At 37.0% G+C, this 20,905-nt stretch overlaps 1 protein-coding gene across 1 annotated transcript in view; it reads left to right on the forward strand.

The window, feature by feature from the left end:
* Window positions 1-20,905, forward strand: part of CAMKMT (calmodulin-lysine N-methyltransferase) — a 226,340-nt gene that overhangs the window by 197,426 nt on the left and 8,009 nt on the right. The window contains exons 8-10 of the mRNA XM_074579629.1: window positions 7,228-7,302; window positions 14,323-14,386; window positions 20,562-20,693. Coding sequence (XP_074435730.1) covers window positions 7,228-7,302; window positions 14,323-14,386; window positions 20,562-20,693 — 271 coding nt within the window. The remainder of the gene's footprint in view (window positions 1-7,227; window positions 7,303-14,322; window positions 14,387-20,561; window positions 20,694-20,905) is intronic.

Consider the following 20,905-nt stretch of genomic DNA (forward strand, 5'->3'; position numbering starts at 1 on the left):
ATTTTGAAATGATGTATTTTTTTTTTGTATCACATCAGTCTGAATTAGAATGTGAGAACCATCCATTTTTTGCATAATGTGCTACATGAACCTTGCTAAAAACAGTAGTCAATCTCCTAAGTAAAGACTGATTTAGAATACATTGATGTAAGGAGGGATGCGAAAAGGCAAATTCACAAACACCAGTGGTATTTTTTTATTAATAACAGTTTTATACAAGATATTCTCACTTCTTTTAAAAAAATAGTCACACTTGTGCTGAATTTTGGGCTGTGTTGTATCTACGAAATTGAAAACTTCATTCTGCAACAGTTGTATTTACATGCAGTGTATTTTTATGTCCCAAAAATTTAGGAGCTTTTGATATGCAGCAAATGTGTAAGTGTTAGGACTGTTATTTTTGAAGACAAAACTGTAATGTTCCCATCTGAATTTTAGCAAAATATGTTGTACAGAATAAGAGAGAGAAAACATGTTCTCAGAATAAGGAAAGCACATAACTTTATCATACACTTTTAAAAAGGAACTTCTAGGCAGGAAAACCTAGATAGAATCATAGAATATCTGAAGTTAGAAGAGAACCGTAGTTGGTTTTGGTGTTTTTTCTTCTTTTGCATTACCACATTAATGTGATGAGGTTTCATCATGAATTGTTGTACCAGGCATTGTATAAACACAGAGCGAAAAGGCAGTTTGTGATAGAGAATCTGTGTTCTAAGACCAGAGATAGATATGGTGAGGAAGGATAACAAGGATAACTATAGTCAGCATGATACACAGAGTTGGAGGGACAAGAGCAGCCTAGCCTCTTTTCAGTTTTTGTAGGTTCTATTTTAAAGGAGAGTTTCAAGGATAATTGAGTAAGTTTATGAATGTTCATGGACAACATAGTGGAAGAAAATTGTAAAGGTGCTTGCTTGAAATGTTAAGTGGGAGATGTAGACTGACATTAGGGATGATTGAAGAAGGGACTTGTGCTTTCAATATTGAATGAGAGAGAAAATAGGGAAGTGAACTGCTGTGAAGCATTTGGAAAAGAAGACTTGCAACTTACCTGGAAGAGTACAAAAAGAGAGGTGACAAGATCAGGGTTGTAGGCAAGAAAAAGAATCTTTGCAGCAGCCTACTGAATAAATATTGATAGGGCAAGACTGCATTTTCCAAGAGCAGAGAGAACAATGTTGTGATGTTAAGATGTAAGTGATGATGTCATGGTCAAGGGTTCAAGTTGAGGGAGTAGATAAGACACTTCTTAGAGATGCTGTGCAGAGAGAATAATCAAAATCTGAACAGAGCTGAGGTATGCAACTATAGAGGAAGGTCTAAACTAAGTCTAGATTACAGACTGGAATTAATGGTTATGTCCAAAGGGATCGAGAAGAGGTGGTAACAACAATGCCTTGTTGTAATTTAGAGGTGATGAGCTTCTCACTCACTGGGGCTGTGAAAAATACTGAGTTGTGAGTCTGGATGCACAGTGTGAAGTAGAGCAGTGTGTGGCTGGATTTAGCTTTTATGGATGAGATAGCCCAGAAGTATAATTCAGAGGAAGAAGAGATTGAGGTGGAACTTTGTGAAATTATCAGAAATGTCAGAAAGGTTTGAAGATAATCTTTAGAAGAGCACATTGAAAAAACGGTAAGAGACAATTAATTAAAAAAAAAAAAACCAACCACCAAATAGAAAATAGTGGAAGTAAAAATTCTAAGAAATAGCAAGATTTTACTGGGCTGAAGAGAGAGGAAACATCCAGGAGAATAGGGATAAAGTGTAGATTCAGAGCCTAGCTGAGAAAAACCATCGGTATGCTTTGGCAAGAGTAGGTAAATGACATGGAAGTTGCTGAAACCTGCAAGGTGATTGTTGAACAGCAATGTCCATCAGCAATTGTAAATATCACATTCAAATGGCTTAGAAATGTGAGAGGAAAGGGAGAATGGTTGATGGATGTTGGGTACCTGTGGTTGAAAATCTGACCTTGGCCCCTTCAAACCAGGTATGCACTGTAGGGAATGAGACAATGGATAAAAATATAAAGCAAAGGGAAGCAGTGAAGGTAAGAAAGGCAGAAGGTGAAAGAAGGTGGAGAAGTAAGAGCAACCTAATGAGAAAGATGGGGAAAAGATAGTAGGCAAATTTGCAAGACTCCTCGGAGGAGTTGTAATGATAGGTGTACACGTTGCCTCTGTTGCTAAATTAAAATCCATCTTCTTGATCTTTATACAAAACTGAGGGATCTCAAATAAAGATCATGGTGTGGAGAAACATCCAGATGATGCCTTTTGTTAATGTGTTAATGAACTTGCTTGGTTAATGTCATAGAAAAATCATATAAACCGCCAGACAAAACCTTTTACCTGAACCTGTATACTTACCAATGATAATGCTTTTCAAAGACTGAAGCCTAAATTAAAATATGAAAAGAAGAGGTGGGTAGTGGGGGTTCTTGGTAGCTGTTCATCTGCTAAGTGGGACAATTTTTTTTATCTTTAAACTACTAATACATTTTGAAGCGTGTAAGGCTTTTGTGTCTTTTGTCCTTTCTTCTAATTTTGATTTTTTTGTCTTTATCTGCACAACTACTTTTCTGCTAACTTGAGAGCTACTCTAGCCTATGCCATTCATCACAAGAACATCTCAGAGGGACTTGGAAATGTTTCAAGTTTTAACAATCAGAGACTTAACCTGTTTTTTCTCATGTAAGTTACCTGCCTAGGCACACTAGGAAGACAAACATTGAATAACAGAAGTTGAATAATAATAGTAATGAGGAATTTTGCATGAGAAATAAAAACCTGGTAAAATCAGGTCTTTTGTTGTAGATTGCTGAGATACTTTACCAGTGTAAGAAAAAGAGTGTCGACATTTGTCAGACTATCCTCCATAAATTAGAGTTACTGTACAGGGGAAGTGCAGCTTTAGCTGCCATAACTATCCTTGCAACGTTTGCTGTTTTGTTGTTGTTTTTTTTTCTTTGAAATATAAGGGGGTATTTGAGGGTACGTTGGTAGTAAGTACTTAATTTCTATTTTCTTACTTGATCTTTTTGTTGTATTATCATTACAATTCTTTTTATCTTGATCTAATCACATTTTCTGGCTTGCTTACCTATTAAAAAAATTTTAAAGGGGGAAGAAAAGAAAAAAATGCTTTGATTGTTTGCGTTGTGTGTTTTCTGGGGCTTTGTTTAATGAATTTTTTACTTTTTTGAATTTGTTGTGTAAGGTTGACAGCCTAGGAAACTAAAGCATCAGTACATATTTTCTCAGACTGTTTCACGAGTGTGCTTTATCCCTGACCTGGAAGAGCCACCTCTGCATGTGAGAGGATAGTTCATTCTCCGTAGCTCATTCAGTCCTTGTCCTTTTTGCTAGGACTGCCATCAAGATTGCTAATTATAGTAATAGGTTTGTGACGTGGGTACTTTTCCTCTGAAAACTGGTCAAATTCATTTGATACAGGCCATAAAGCAGCCATTAGCGGGTACCAAGTTTCATCCACCATCAGTTTGACCCGAACAGTGCAGTAGTGTTTTTTCTTTGCATCCTATTTCATTTTTTAATGTTCTTGTTGTAGCCAAAAAAATCTCCCAAACTGATTTCTATTTCCAGTGGGTTTGAGACCCTTTTCTGCTTAAACCTGGTTTTGATTGTGAGAAACTAAACCTGCATGAGTTAATAAGCCAGTACAAAATATTGTCAAGGGTGGGCTTTACATAGCCTTAAATATGTTGAGGGTTTTTTTGTGGTTCATGTTTGGTTTGGTTTGGGGTTTTTGGTTTTTTGGGGTTTTTTTAACAAAGAAGCCATTGAAGGTGTGGCTTGGACAGAAATACAGATTAAAGCACATTTTTCAAATTTAGAAAATTATTTTAGATGTTAGTACTGTAGCGTCTTCCCTTAAAAGAAAGACATACCAGTGTTATAGCTTTAAAACTTCTTATTTGCTGGAAGAAAAGTATCTTTAGAAAAAAAGTTGTTTATGTCCACTGATTTAGCATCACTGGAAAGGGAACAAGAGGAAAGTATTAATAAGGCTTGCATTTTTTTTCATGTTGGCACTCAACATGATGCTGGCGATTTAAAAGACTTTTTGTGGTGTAGTATTTTTACACTTATGTCTGTTTTTTTTTAAAGGAAGCTTCATAAAGACTGAGATTTTCATATTTCTGTTGCTACCACTTTTCTGGGTTTCCTAGCAGTGCTTTTCTTTAAATGGAAATGCAATCAGCCCTTACTTCATGGTGCCTTTGGTATTTCTTTCAGGTCTGACCACTATGTCCAAGAGTCATGTCCTCAATAATTCCTGAAAAATTACTGTTCCTCACCCCCTTACTGTGTATAGATACATGCATTTAGGTACACATACACACATCTTCACCTTTCTCAGAATTATTTTGCAACGTCAGTGTGTTTTTCAGTGCTTCACACTCAGGGATTGTGTTTGGATTACAACAACGTGTATGGTTAGTTGGTGGCATTCATATACGTCCTGACTCTGATTCACTACTTTCATTAACGCTAGAATCCAAAAGAGCTGATTCTGATTCAAAATCAAGCTGATTCTGACATCCGTGTTAATGATGTAATAATGCTGACTCTGGGCAGAATTGTTTCTGATACGTGGGGGCATGTCGGCTTTACAGGTGCAGGTGCAGATGTTTGATTGCATCTCGTGCACATTCGTGGCAGCATTAAATGGATAACGGTGTAGATACGGTAGCTAGTTGGCTACCTAAACAGTTTTGGAGGTTGCAGCCGGTATTGAGCTTCATGTACCCTACCCGCGCTTCGCTTACTAGCCATAACGTGCACTTGTCTAAAGATAGCATGGATAAATATACACGGCTTGTAGTTGCATCTCTCCCGGCAATGTGCACACATCCTGAGTGAGATCAGAATGAGTCCTGTTGGTATTTATTTTGTAGAAATTATCTTTAGTTTACATGGTTATTTCCCCACAGGAATGAAGATTTTCCTGTGCCTTCTGAAAATGTATGGCAAAGTTGATTTTGAAAATCTTGTGTGTAAATTTATCATTGGCCTTTACATAATTATCATGTCTTTGGGAACGCAACTGTGCTGGACCTAGAGACCAAGAATAGCCCTGGTGCCAGATGAGGAAAATGGAGGAAGACAGGCTTACGGCTGGACGTGGGGCCCTTAGCACACGTGTGTCCTCCTAACAGCACACATGCCAGTCACGTGGCGCCACTGCGCATGCTCCTGGCAACTCGTTGATGCCATATTTTGCTCAGCATTGTGGTTTCTGAGCTTTTACCTACCCGCACAAACTCCTTTGTGCCTACGGTAGGTGTGCACAGAAAATGCTGTATTTTGGCTGCTCAGCAGGAACCTGACAGTAACATGAGAGAAGGTTTTTTTATTTTCCAGGAGGAGGCACCTGTGCTGCCTTCCGAACTGCATGTGTGAAGTATAGTAAATATATGGGTTAAAAAAATCATAATTCAAATCCCTATAGTGGTACTGATCAGATCTCTCTTTCTGTAGCAATGAGAACCAAAGGTGGCCTTTTAAGGCTCACAGTTCATCTACCAATTTCCAGTTCTGCTTCAGGATTCTTAAAGTATTAGAGTGCGTGCTTTAAACCCACAAAACTTACCTTTACCTAATTTTCACCATTCTAACCTAAGTTTCCACGGAAACAGGGTTGAAAAAGCCGCTGGTAGCCAGCAGGCAGCCTGCAGCTGAGAGTGAGAACTCTCCTTTGTCACTTTCCACTACTGGATGCCTGCTGCGTGCCAGTGTGCAAAGCTACCTAGGCTTCTAAAATCTGGAATACTTTCAATTTGAGGGGGAAAAATTAAATTAATCTACTCTTTTCTCTCTCTGGATTGTCACAGTAAATTCCAGGAGGGCAAATGGGCTAATGAGTCCTGATCTGTTCAGTTACACTGAGCCCCACATAATCAAAGCTTTCCCAACCAACTGGGCCTCTCCTTTCATAATTTCCATGTTTTAAAAGGATTGTCTCTTAAATTTTGTGCCTGTGCACATGTACATGCATATAGTGGTACCTTAATTCTTTGTGGCTCTATATCTATCTGTCTCTGTTTACGAGCCTTTTTTGCATATCGTATAGTCAATGTATAAAATTTCCTTTTTTCCTGTATACTTAGGGAACATTTCTGAATGAACACATTATAACTGATCCTCAGTTAAATATTAGAAGTAGGATGTGAATGGAGATGGCTTTTAACCAGAAGTAGATTATAGCTGCGGGAAGACTAAAGGGTCTATTTGGTCAAGACTCATACAAAACTGAGATAAGCATGCACAACCTGACAAGATCAGATTAGACCCTTCCCCCACAAGTGCTTTTCCCATAAATATTTATCTACTTTCTATTATAAATAACCAGGAAATGAAAAAGAAGGGTAAATTCTTTTTTAAAAAAATAGACTAGAAATAGAAATGCATCTTCCAGTCTTCGGGGTAATGATATTTTTAAGTATGCAATAAATTCCAATACTAGTTGCTGTTTTTAAATGGGAATAAAGTACTGAAATTCTTTGTGGCAGCTACATAAATCAGCAGCATTTATAAACAAAGAAGAACTTTGCACATATGTGCCTTTTTGCCTACTATTGGGTACGTTAGAATTAAATAACTTATCACCTATGAGAGAATAGGTGTTGACAGAGTCAGCACTGCTGTATTTTTTAAGCTTGCCTGAGGCAACGTAGCTGGCATTGAAGTTAAGCTTGGCATTCTTTCACCCTGTCCCTCCTCCCTCCAGCCCAAGTGAATGCTCACTTCATCAATGAGAAACACAGCTGACTTGCCTGCCAGATGTAACCGAGATCCATGAATTCACATGTACTCTGCAAATTTGGTTTTCATTCAGATTGTCAGTACTCTGACTTCACTTCCTCATGCAGTGACGTTAAGGGGTAAAAATCTGAAGCCATACGTGTGCCACTAATTCAGAAATGCATATTTGCTGGTGATCCACTCATCAGAACCTGTGTGGATTGCCTTTTTGTTATAATAAAAAATAGCACGTTAGCTTTGAGATTTAAAACCTTACAAATATACAGAACAATATTTTTACATTCATCTTTGAAAGTAACAAGTGTACAGTTTTTAAAATATTCTGTGTCACATTAGAATAATATTAATACTTTAAAAATCTCAAGATGAAAAATGTACGTCCTTTTTCCTTTTTTCTTTTCTTTTTTTTTTTTTAAATCTTTTTTTCCTCTAGCATTTTACGATGGGATAATGAGACAGATGTCTCTCAACTGGAAGGACATTTTGACATTGTTATGTGTGCTGACTGGTAAGTACATAAAAATCATAAAACTCATGTTAGAAAAATAGCTTTGCTGGAGTAATTGTACTGTGCTGCTTGCTGATGGCTAAGCAAAGTCAACAAATGAAGCACAAAGCCACCTTAACCTCAACAAATTAATATTCATCTCCATGTGACAGTTATAAGGTAGTCTTCTATCACACAGTAACTTCTACCACATTATTTCCCAAAGATTGATTTTGAGAAGCATTTCCATTTTCTGGAATTGCCTCTGTTTCATGCTTGACGTATCAGTAAATGGACGACTTAGGCAAATTGCAAATAATTATGGCTCAGTGAGGAACAGTCTGGAGAAAAGGGAGTTTATCAACACAAACAGCTCAATTAGCTTACTTCTTAGGAAAGATCTGACTATTGATATAAAGGGATATATTTTTTGCTCCCCAGAAAATCTTTCCAAGGAAAAAAGATTTTCGAAACCTTTTTTTCCCCCCTCACATTCTGTTTCTTAAATCAATTTGACAGCAATATTTGTAGACATAGGCTTTATGTTATTTACAGAGGTACATGTTAATTGTAAGAGAATTCTTAGTAAAAAAAAAAAAAATGGGAGCACAGCACTTAATTTATGAAAAGGTTGATATGTGTATATTGTTTAATAATTTTTGCAAATAGATTTGGTTATTGACACAACTCTTTTCTGATACTGGATTTGCAGAATTGTGCTGTGCTGTATTTGCTGCATGCTTTAAAAATGGTACATTATTAATAATTCGTGTTATATAAATGGAGACAATGTAAAAAGAGGTGTGCAAATTTCATTTAGGAGAGTAGATATTTTTAAATGAATCTGTCTTTCTTTCATTAATATTTGCTCTTGACCCTTTAAATGTCCGAAACAGAAAAGGCTATTTACGTTTTGGTGCACTATTTGGTAACTATTTTAAGAGACCAAATTCTGAAAACGGGGACTTCCTAGCACAGCTCAGTTCAGCAGATATCTGTACATTTCTAAGAAATAGTTAAAGGAAAAGGCAAAGGAAAGTATGAAGCTGTCTATTGTCTTTTTAAACAATGTTCTTTTTAAGTGGCTTCTGATAAAATATTCCTCTAAAGCTTTTTTTTCCCCCTTTTTTTTTTAGCTTTGATATTTTGCTATTTAAGCAAACTCTTCTTATTTCAGAAAAGTTACTGGTTTTGTGTAACACTGGAGAAATTGTGTTTAGTCATCTTTTTTTGTTTTTCTAATACCTATTTGTTGACAGAATGCAACAGTGCTTCATTTCCCTTAGCATTTAATTTCAGAAAAGTTCTTTGTTCCCAAAAAGGACAGAGAAGGGTTTCTAACTAATCGCTGATAATGTGCCTCAGAGATGCATCATCTGATTAAAATAAGGAGCTAAACAACACCATATGATTTCAGCAAGTAATTTAGTAAATGCCTTCCTCACCAAATATTAGAATGGATACTCCAGGTTTCATTGCACAGATGAAGTTAATGCTGGACAGGATTAGATCAGATTAAGTATGAAAGTCAGATCAGAGTGCTGGCGGACATGAGCAGGAGGGCAGCAGTCTTCTCGGAGGCTTAGACAAGGCTCACATATGGATGTTCTCCAGATTATGTGGGTGAAGCAAGGTCTTGCCAAGAGATTTAGAGTTAAATTTGTTCTTCACACAAATATCAAAACAACCTGGCTGTGCCATCTCTTGTATTCTTGATACTCACACCATGTCATCCTATTTGTGCGGGGAGTACAGCAGAGTGGAGCAAGACTTAAGTTGTTTTTTTCAGTAATATTCTTGCCTAATACTCTTCCCAGTCTGTTTGGAAATAGTGTAGTTTCTTTAGGAAACAGAGTCAAACATGACAGGTAAAATACATAATGCATTTGAAATGCCTGCATTTTGTACATTTATTTTGAAGCACTTAAGATGCAGGTAAGTGTATAAATATTTATAGATTTCTAAAAAATAAATAGAAATGCGCAGGTTAGTTTAAAGTACCTGGTTTTATTCACAAATTGTCTCTATTTTCTTATTGCAAGTGCCCATATATATAGTTTAATAAGCATGAAAATCCTTTTATTCTTTGTTTCTTTTAGAAACCATTCTTTTAGTTATGGACGCTAGATTTTCTGGTACATGAAAAGACTGGGGGAAAAGTGTTCCATGCTTTATCAAACTCGAATCTTCTTTTCATTTTCATGTATTTCTCTTCCGAGATATAGAATTGGCTTGAGAACTGTTGGCAGGATTTTTGCTCTCTGAATTTGTTGGGCTGCCATTGAAGAGGAAAAAAAAAATATCTCTTTTCTTATAGCTCCTCGGCTGAAACCTGAAGTATGCAGTGATAAAAACAGATAGAATAGATTGCATTTAGTTTAACACCATCATATAGCTCATTGCCAGTCAATAAAATCTGGGATTAGAACAGAGAACTAGAAAGCAAAAAATCTGAGTTCAAATATTAGGTACATGGATAAATTTTTATTGAAGTATTTCCAGCCAGGGTGATATTGTCTGATTCTCTGAATAGCTAACCAGTGGTACTGCTTGATCCCATTTACATGAAAACAAGCTCTATTCATAAACGTATTCCAAATCCACATGGAGGTTCAAGTAAAAATGTACATGATTACAACAAGCAGCGATATGTTTATATTCATATATTTACAGTTAGACTTTCATAAACCTTGTGTGCAGGGGTGGAAAATAAGTTATTTCCCAGAACAGACAGTCTATTAGTTAAGAGCTAAATTTAGTAGCTCAACTAGATTATAAAATAAATAAGAGGCAAACTGTGAAAGCTAGTCATTATTTAACCATTCAAGATTTTGACAATAAAAACAGTTTCATGGTTCAGCAGTTCCAAAATAACTTGTAAAATGTCAACTATGAGACAAAAATAAGGAAAAAAAAAAATCTTGGTGAGGCCACACCTGGAAGAAGGATATACTGGGAAAAAACTATTGAAATCATGGAATTTTTAAAGCATATCCACCCACTGCGTATTTTTGAGGGGGATTTTTAAGGCCAGGTGAAGGCTGACAGAAATCTAGACTTTCGTTTGACCTATGTTTGTGGATATAAAGTCATGCAGGTGCTGGAATTGTAAGAGTGAGTATGAATAGAGGAGGAGAAATAACAGGCCTGTATGGACAGGCCAAAACCAAGACTCTTCCAAAGCTCCTGAGAGCCTCAGAGTTCTGATTATTTAAAAGGAAGCTTATATTCTGAGCTTATATGCTGAGATTTGTAATTGAAAGAGAAAGTCAAGGCTAGTAGGACTGAGGCAATTTAAAAATCATCTTTCACATCCTTGTGAAATAATTTTTCACAAATAATTTTAATGTAGAGACAATATAAGGTCTAGATCCCCATATCCCTTTGGAAATGCAAAATATCCCACTCTACTTAGTTACATGGATTATATTCTTAAAGTTTGGCATGTGCATAAGTATATGCACAACAGAGGCCAAGGGGGACTATCCCACATTACTTTCACTGCTGAGATTTTTGCTGAAGTCATGGGGAGTGAACATAGAACTGAAATGAAAGTATTCTTTAAATATCTTAAAATATGTCAATTTTGTCTCTGTTAGTATTTCACTTAATATAAGAAAATATTTTTGCAGGAATGCATGTTGTCCTTCTTCAGTTTAAATTAATTATTCATTTTAAGCCTGATTTCTTGCACACACTTCCAAGTGCATTGGAATCTGACGACATGGAAGTAAGGGTTTTTTCAGTTTATGTCAGCCGTGTAGTTGAAGGCGAACAAAAAGATAAATGGCTCTATACACTAGGCACTATACATGAATGTAATCGTGTCTGAAGTACACCTGTAAACTAAGCTCTTTTACCAATTGCAAAGTATGCAAAAAGAAAAATAAGTTCACATCATAGCCTATAAAATGTGAGTATATGCCCCTTGTTGCGGGGCACAACATGAAAGGATATCAGCATGAAGCAAACAGACTCTGCTTCGGTTTTTTCAGTTTGTTTCCTTGTGGCTTACTGTTACTTCTGTAGAGTTTTGGTATAAACTTTCATTTTGGTTTTAACGGTAATTTAAAATTAAGAAAAAAAAAAAAAACAAGGAAGATTGTCTGCCTGTTCATCCAGATTTCCCCGGTTAAGAGCACTGCCTAGACAAAGGCCGAGTCATAAACTGTGTTTTTGCCTCTCTGCTGCTGTGATCTGAAACTTCCTTGCTGGCCTGAGAAACCCTTGCTATTCCTGTCTTGAGCTGATGCTTTCACAGCGTCCTTACTACATAAACAGGAGACGTTACCACTAAAGTAATGGCAAGCTAAGCCAAATTTGAATTAAGGTATGAGAACTGAGTGAGACTGGTTTAGAACAATACATTATTTAATTTTACTGAGCTGTTGTGAGCTTTAAAGGATTCTCTCAGGTACACTTCCAGTATGCTGTGGTAATATTTAGTTATACAAATTCTACTGGTAAGAGAAATTTTGTGACTAAATCTTGCGTGGGCCAAAGCCTGTGCTGGCCCTGTCTGCAGCACAGATTATCTAACAACTTCTTCAGGATTTTCCTCATTCAAGGTGTCCCCCGACTCAGAGGGAGGATAGAGATGTTCCCTGGAGACACTGCAGTGCATTGACGTTTCTTCCCGGCTTCTGCTTCCACCCCTGTGGTCAGAGTATGTGGCTCACAGAGCAACAGACTGGAAACTGCAGTATTGGAGACTATTTTCAATTGAAGTAGGTCCTTCCTACTCCTGTCCCAGGGACAGGCCTTTTGGAGGGCAGGGGCAGCTGGGGAGCAGAGCCAGGGCAACTGTCCCAGGTTATCTGGGTTTCCTAAGCTAAAAGGGCAAAGAGTCTACTTCCCATATCACCAAAATATCGAGTGGGAGTCGGACAGAAAAGGTATTACTGAAATTGTCTGGTCTCTTGGCAGGTCATGTAACCATTTTACGTTCTCAGACACTCAGTTTCTTGCGAACAAAGGCTTGTAGTTCTCTCCTTGTAAAGGAACAAGATTGGTAGCAGCAGTTGTGCCCCTATCTCATTGTAAAAAAGAGAGAGTGCTATGCAGGTCCATGAAAAAGGAATTTTAGCCCTGGTAAGCTGCCTCAAAATTGTGTTTCCACTACACTGCTTTCAAAAATCAAAATATTATAAGTGCATTTTTCACTTGGAATGTGCTTCTGTCTACACAGGATCTCAGCAAGTCTTAAATGTGTGCATGCTTGCAATGTTTCATGTTGAAGAAAATTAATTATTTTTAGCAATTCTTTTGGGAGAGGACTCATGCGCTGTATTGCACCTCTTCTGCAGGTGGCTATGTTCCCAGTGAAGTATTGTCTTATGGTATCTATCTGCATAGGGATCTACCTGAGGTGAATGTGATTAAAACTCCCAGGAGATGTTAGAGATATCAGCTGCTGTTCCAATGAATTAAATTTAAACAAACATTTTTTCAGTAAGGTTCTTCCAGTAAGATTAATCAAGGCTGAGGGGTAGCCATCATGCCAATTGCTAAAGTTTAAATTTTCTTGTGGGCAGGCTATCAGAGAAATTGTTAGCTAGCACTTTGGTACTTCAGAAGAAATTCAAACAGTCATACTTCTGTATGAAATGTTCTTTAAGAAATGTATGGATCCCCAGTCTACGGTATTTTCTCAACAATGTGAGGTTCTGCCATTTTTTACTGCTGAAATTTGCTCACTGGCAAGTTTTCCAGTAGGCTTTTTTTATTTTTTCCCCCTGGAGCAGCAAAAATTCACAGCTCTTACACAGCTGCTTGACCCGATGTGTAATATTGTGTTCTCCTAAGTAGCCGTGGAGTGTCCTTACCTAAATATCCACACCTATTTTTTTCCTGATGACTGGCATGTGGTTGGCAGACCACTTTTTTCTCTTCAGTGGTTTCATATATTCTTCATATTCTTTTAGAAATTTCAAACCTGGAAAAAAATTACCCATGTCCCTTCAGAAGGAGATGTTTGAGAATGAAGGAAAAGGGGATATAGAATCATAAAGAATGGACAAAATGCTGTGTAGTGTGGAATTTGAGCTTGACACGGGCTGGGAAGCTGTCTTATTACAGAGAAAGCATGAAAAATAATGAAGAGAGAATCACATTATTTGTGGCCTGCTTGGTAGAGTTTCTTATCTGAATCACCAATATAAATGCAGCCCACGGCAGTAAGGACTGAAAGGCATCGGTTGCTATCCGATGGTTGTTCACTAACCATTGTAAATGCACTCCCATCCACAGTAACTACATGTCCACAAATATCTAGTCAAGAGTGATTGGCACCCTGGTTGCCACTATTAGTATATACATTAAGGTACTGAGGGGCATGAAGAATGAATTATCCCCTCAAATCATGAGGTAATCACGCCAAAATAAGGCTGAGCATGTTGGCAACATTGCATGGGAAAATTGACTCTGCTGCTATCCTTGCGGGACCCATGCTGGAGATGAAGGATTTCACTCTTGAGAGAGGCAACTCTGTACGATCTGGGTCATTGTGTTTGAGCAGTGTTTGAGGGAGAGAGGAGGCAGGGGCTTGTAATTCTTTATAGGAATAGATAGAGATAGACATATAAATAGAACAAATATGCATAATAGATAACAATGAATTAATGCCACAACTGTGAAGGTAAAAGTAAAAAAAAAATACCCTTAGTAGCAACACCTGAAATACCACAGAAAATACTTCAAAAAAACTCCCCCCCTGCTTGTATATAAAAAACATGTAAAATGTTGTATATTGATCCTGATTTCTGATATGGTAATATTTTAATAGATAGCATAAGTGATCTGTGAATTTCAGCTATATGAAGATCTGCTTCATGCTGATATTTTAGCTTTGGTTTATATTATCTTTGGGTTTATGTATTTTTTAATATTTAAAAGTAGCTGAACTGGACTGAAGTGTAGACCACAGTTTCTCTTTTACAGCATTGTGTAAACATATGTAATTAGCCTTGTACTTATCTGCATTAGTATCATTAGAATTGAAAACCCATTTTAATCTGGATTCTGTTCTCTTCTCAATGTCAGCCTGTTTCTGGACCGGTACAGAGCTAGCCTTGTTGATGCAATAAAGAGATTACTCCAACCCAGTGTAAGTATGTTTCTATTTTCTCCTGAACACTGGCTTCAGAATAATTAGTCTGTGCACAATGATTGAGAGAGTAATGGAATGGCAGGATTAATGTCATGTAATACTTTAATACTTATTATGTCCAACTTCAATTGAGTCTTCTAATCTATCAGATTCTTTCCTAATCATAAACTAGGAAACTTCTTATACTTGGCCTTCTGATAAGGAACACAGTGGGTAGTAAAATAAATGAAACCGCTTCAAAGATAGCGTGAGATTATTTTTATCAAAGCGTTTCTCAAGTATTTTCCTTTGATAATAATGTCTTCATATTAAAGTAAAAGTACGATATTGAAAGTTTTTATGTTGGCTTCTGTCATTTGTAATCCCTTCAATTGTAACCTTTGTCATTGTGTTTTTATTTATTATGAAAGGATATTTTTTCTTTTCTTTTCTGTTTTTATAAAATGAACAAAACCCTTATGTCTATATTGTAGCCTAAAACTTTTTTTCCCAGTAAGTAAGCCCTGTGTTTACACGTTTTATACCTTAGAACATAACAAAATTAAGCTCTTCATAAAATTCTTAGATGTTCTACATGAGTGCCACTGAGGAAATATTTTACCAGTCTCAGTCTATTAGGCTGTTAAATCAGAGGCCTACAGGCAAAAAAAAAAAAAAAGCTGTTATATGCATATACTTAAACCCCCAAAATAATCTTGAATCTTAAAAAAACCAAAAAATTAAAAAGATTTTAAAATGAGAATACAAGAAAACATGTGAAGTAATTGCTGTAAGTAGGAATTTGAAATAGGAAATCTACCTTTCGTGCTTAACACAAAAATCTTCCAGTAACGTAAACTTTCCATTACAAAACAAAAGTATTTCATGTTAGCAAAGCATTCTCCAAACTTTATTTAAAAATCGTATTGTACTTTTTGTACAAGAGATTTTCTCTGTAAAAGGAATAGAAGACCCAAACGTGCAAAGGCTTAGGAAACAGAGTCATTTTAGTCATGTAGGTAATCCCATTCTTTGCTAAGAGTGATCAGGTTTCTATTCTTGGTTCTATCATAGACTTTCCTGAGTGACCTAAGGCAAGTTACTTAAGACTGAATTATTTTAATGAGCTGTGGGGCAGGGCTGCCAGGAAGACAGGAGAAATGTAGCCACCCTAAGGAAAAGGTTATCCAGATATTTCTGTCAGCAGCAGCACGGGGAGGTTAAGCAGCTCCTGCCCAGAGTGATGCATTCTGACTTCGTGATGTAACATCAGTTGTCAGAGCGCAGTAATTTTTGGGACCAGAGATGATCTGGAAGACAAAGCTGATGCCAGTTTAAAAAAATGCAAAAAGTACTTTTTTCAGCCCAGATCAATGTCCACACCTGGTTCTTCAGGTAGCCCCCACAGGCCGCTGTAGTGGTTCCATGAAAGGACACTGGGGGGAAGAGTATGAGTGGCAGGAAGAGAAGTATATAAGAGGTGCCCTGGTCCCTGTGACCTGACTAGAGCCTCTAGCTGGAGTGGAAGAATACCTGTTAACGGTTTTGTCTCCTGCTCGTAGCTAATCATGGTCTGGTGGTCTATATTGCCAAAAACATGAGTACACACGTATATTTGTACATGCACAGGCACATGCGTTCTTTACCTGGGCTGATAGCCCAACCAGAGAATTTGATTTAAAAAAGGAAAATGATAAGGCAGCCTGAATTTTAAGTAGTGTTCATAGCTCAAGCTCCCATCTATAGACAATTTAGGAATTGTTAACCCATCTTGAAACCAAAACTGGCCTGACTTTGTTGTTTTTTAACTCCAGTCAGCTAATTAAAGTTCAGAACATGCCTTTGTTTTTCAAAGCAGATGAACTACAGTCCGTTGTGAATGTAGAAGGAGTAAAGGGAGATGGCTTTTTGTTTCCTGTCTTCCTAGTTTGGCTTGCTTCTGCACATTGGGATTAATAGCATAGCCTGTACTTATTTGCTCAGCATTTTATACCAAGGTTTCTATCTCTTATTGACAAAAGTAGCTTAAGGAATTCTTGCTCCTTGCAGGAATTTCTGTTGCAGAGTTTTGGACCACTGTCTGAACTGTATTTTTTAACTAAAGTCATTTGCCTACTCCCCTTTATGGATGGTCATGTGGGTGGATATCCAGTTATGGCATGGCCTTGCAAATTATTGTAATTCATAACTAAGAGGACAGCAAACTATTGTGTCGGTTGGAAGCTGGGATACAGACAACTTAAATGAGTTCTCTTGTCCAAAAAGAACGTGTTGAACAGAGATGCCTTCAAGCATATGCTTTCATGGTTTGAAAGACCCAAATAAATGCATATGCCCTTTTGAGATCCCAAGAGAAAATGCAGTCACAAGTACATAATAGTTATTATTATTTTTACTGTTCTTGTTAGCCTGTATATATCTAAGGATAACATCAGAGGAAACTACTGAATGGCACTATACTTTGGCCTTTGATGGAAAAATAAATTAATAGTGAATTAATTTGACAGTTGCAATAATTAAGAATAGTTTATGGGCATTGGTTTATGCCCAAGCTAAGGCATAAACTACTTAATTAAGTTCACTCTTCCACATGAATTATTTTGTCTCAAATTTAGAAGTTACTTTTTCTTATTGGTAATACTTTGCCAAATTGATAGAGGAACGATCTCAAATTGAAGACAGATCTAGCTGTAAGACATCTTTCACATGTAACTAGGATACGACTAGGATAGAAAAGTTCGAAGAAAAAAATAGCCACCAAAACCGAAAGGGAAAGTGGAATAAACAGAAAATAACGGGTATCCTTACAAAGCTGTCTTGAAGGAGAAATTCAGAACAGGTAAACTATTCTTACTGTTAATTTAAAAAGAGATAAATTTATCTGCAGTACTTTCTTTTTCATTAAGGATGTTATTTGTGGCTATTAGAATCCTTATGGCACAGAATGATGTGGTTTGGGTAACTTTTTGTTTTCCTGGAAACAGGACTCTGGTCATTTCAGTCATCTGATTCATACTATGGCCCCATGGACAGTTGTATTGGCACAGGAAGAGAGGACCAGAAATTCACACATGCAGAAATGAGCAGCTCGCAGGGTTACTGGGGGCTAAAATTTCTTATCTGAAATTGTTACAAAGGCAAATGTCACCTGTAAACCAATTCCAAGAATTAGGCACTGAAATTTTACATCAAACAAATTTATCTTGAATGTCTGTATTTTATTCCTCTTATAAGCACACTACGTGATTTGCCAACATTTAGTTTTATTTTTTCCTATCATTAAAATGTGCTTTTAATTTCAATCTCAGAACAAGCAATTGTTTGTTCGCATATATCCCTAATTAAGAACATCTTTTATGAAGGCTTTGATTCTTCTGTGGCCTATCCATTCAAAATCCCAATGAAGTCAATTGGATGCTATTGAACTGTGATTATTACCAGCAAATAAGACTGCTTTTAATAATGATTGATGAGTAAACTTAGTCTTAGTCATGTCCAATGTGTGAACATCTGTCCCATTATCTAGTTGCAGCATTTTGATGACACTTCGAAATACTGTAACTGAAATAGAAATTTTTCTCTGTGTTTTCTTTACGAGTTTACTGGAAGTATTTTTCCAGCTGAGGAAAGGCCATTCTGAACTTTAAACATCATCTTAAACCGGGAGGCACTTTTGAATTACAAATTTCAAATTAAACAGCCTTAGGACAGTCCCATCAAGTGTAGATCTTAGCCCACCGGTCTAATTTTGTTATTGTAGAGCAACCAATTTTAAAATTAGAAATGCGAATGCAGCCCCACAACAGGTATCAGAATCACAGAGATCAGGCAGATGACAAGAAAGTGCTTCAAACCCAGATTATGGTAGACCAGAACTGACGACAGTACCTCCACAAAACCTCCTCCAGTTTTAATGAGATTAATCATGATTTCTTGGTTTTTTTATCAGCAAGAGCAAGATCCTAAGGATGCACACTACATTCAATAGAGGAATGGGTTTTACACTGACTAAGGAGCAAGCCAAAAGCAGCTGTCTAGTGATTTTGATAAAAGGCCATTCCCCTTTTTTGTAGTTATTTCAAGCTTTTTGTTCTGTTTTTAAGAGAGAGTTCATACCATGTTGCATTCTGTTTTACTGTATTTCTCTTTCAAATTAAGTTTGAAGTAATTAGTCTACAGAGAGTGTGAGAAGGAATGACCACATGGACTGCTGACTCCAAATGGAAATCTGTAAGGGGGTTGCTGTTGTATGAGCCTTCCTCATTGAAGTTGCTGGATCCATGGCCGATGTAGGGCTTGGGGCCCCCAGCAATCTCCGTTCCCGAGGTTTAGCCAGTCTTGAAGTCCCCCTCTGAATCTTGTGGTCAGTAAGCCCTGGGTGGTGGACATGTTTCCCATTACAGGGACCTCTCTGCGAAGCTGCTCATGAAAATGAGGGACTCCAGAGGAGTCTCATCCTTTTTACGCCAGGAAGGGTCTCTGCAAAACAATGTTCTAGGGAGCATGAGATGGCAGCAGGAGGAGGAGGATCCTCAGCTGAAGGCTCCCTTTGCTGCCCACTTCTGTCTGATGACATTAAAGCATGCCAAGGATGTAAGGGAAGTTACAGCATATTTCGCATTGATTGTGATTTCCTGTGTTTAATGTTTTTCATCCTGAGCTGAGCCTATATTCAGACCTAACATTTACATAAGCAATTCCAGTGCCTTCAGTGGGAGTTACACCCGTTTGCACCTCATATTTAGCCATGGAATTAAAGTTATAGCTACACAAATGAACAGAAGTGAGTTGCTTTGGATATTGCCCTAGGTCTCCTTTGTACTTAAATTTCCCATGAGAAAGATGAGGATAACAGTATTTCCCTATCTCACAGAGGCATTGTGAGAATAAATACAGTGCTGTGGTATTAATGATTGGAATCTTTTAAGTACACATTAGTACCATAGATACTGACGTAGAGTTTTTATTGCTGCCTTATTGCATGTTGTCCCAGCTTCTCTGTGCATGAGCTGTAACACACAGATTTGTTCCCTCTCCTCCTCACTAAGTATCTGCGTCAGCATTGTAACTTTCCAGAGTTACCATTGAAATTCTCTTTTAATCGCTTTTTCCTCTGGTATCCAAGATTGCATTTTCTCGAGCCAAATATTATTCTACGGCATCTAATCATTTTATGACTTCTTCAGATCCCTAAAAATATTTTTTGTCTCTTTGGTTGATTACAGCACCTCACTATTTAGTTTTAGCTCTCATTAATATAGAAGTTAAATACAAGAACTCACAGTAAACTTTGTGGCTCCCCTCCCTGTGATATGCTGTTGGCTGATATTAACCTTTGTTTACAGCTCTTCAACCAGTTTTCATTCCATGTGACAGAACACGGTATTCAGCCAATTAGAATTAATTTTGCAAATAAGATTTCAAGAGATGCTGTGTCAAGTAGGTTAGGTTTTGGGCTAGTACTTTGCACAGAGTGTCTAAAATCTATCAGTTCAAGGCGCAGTCATTTTTGTTGTCTTAAATACAGAAGGATGAACAAAAAATTAGCTAACGGACCATAATGTATTGCCTGGGCATCACAAATGGCCTGATCATCTTGAAAGATCCAGAATTACTATGCAAGAACATTAAGTCCTGCTTTAAATGCAATTTACCAATTTAAGGTCAAATTTGGTTGCACAGCTCAGGTAGTTTAAAATAGCTTTAAAAAAATTAATGATCGGGTCTGATTTGCCTCCTTTTTTGCCTTGTTTTACATTGTTGTAATTCCACTGACAGCAAATGGGAGGTACTCTTGTATGTGCGAGAGTCAAAAAAGAAAATCATTATTTACAGTCTTTTCATGGTCATGAGCTAACGAATGGATTTTGCATTGAGTGTATGTTTTGTATGCTTTTTCTGTGTTTTATTTTGGTAATTCATAGCCACCATTATTATATGAAAAGAATTAGATGTATGGCAGTCGGTAGTTTTCTAAAGAAAGTATTTATTTATTACTTTCTATTTTGCATTTGTTTAATCACAGAAATCTTGCGTATTTTGAACAATTATTTATATTACCCTATTTTAGTATTTTACCAAGAGAACAATTGACTTTTCCAGCTTGAGCATATTAAAAGCTTAGTCAGGTGTATGTTATATCTGGTTCCCTTCCAGTTTTAAAAATGTATAAATTCTCTTTTTAATGTTCCAGGGAAAAGCAATGGTATTTGCTCCACTCCGAGGGAATACTTTAAACCAGTTTTGCAATCTAGCTGAAAAAGCTGGTTTCTCTATCCAAAGACATGAAAATTATGATGAACACATTTCGAACTTCCACTCCAAGGTTAGTTTTCTGCTTGTGTTAGATAACACTTTAATCCGCATTGCATTTTGAAGAGATCATGGTCCTTTTGGCAGGTAACCTAAATGTTTGATTAAAGTACTCCTTAGGTGTGCTGTTTCTGAACAGCTATTTTTGTATCTGATTATTTTGTGTGGTAGAACCATCCTTTATCTCTGCACGTCTAGAAGAGTTTTGCAGAAGCATCTCCTGTT

This window comes from Larus michahellis, chromosome 3 (assembly GCF_964199755.1).
Source record: "Larus michahellis chromosome 3, bLarMic1.1, whole genome shotgun sequence".
NCBI classification, from domain to species: domain Eukaryota; kingdom Metazoa; phylum Chordata; class Aves; order Charadriiformes; family Laridae; genus Larus; species Larus michahellis.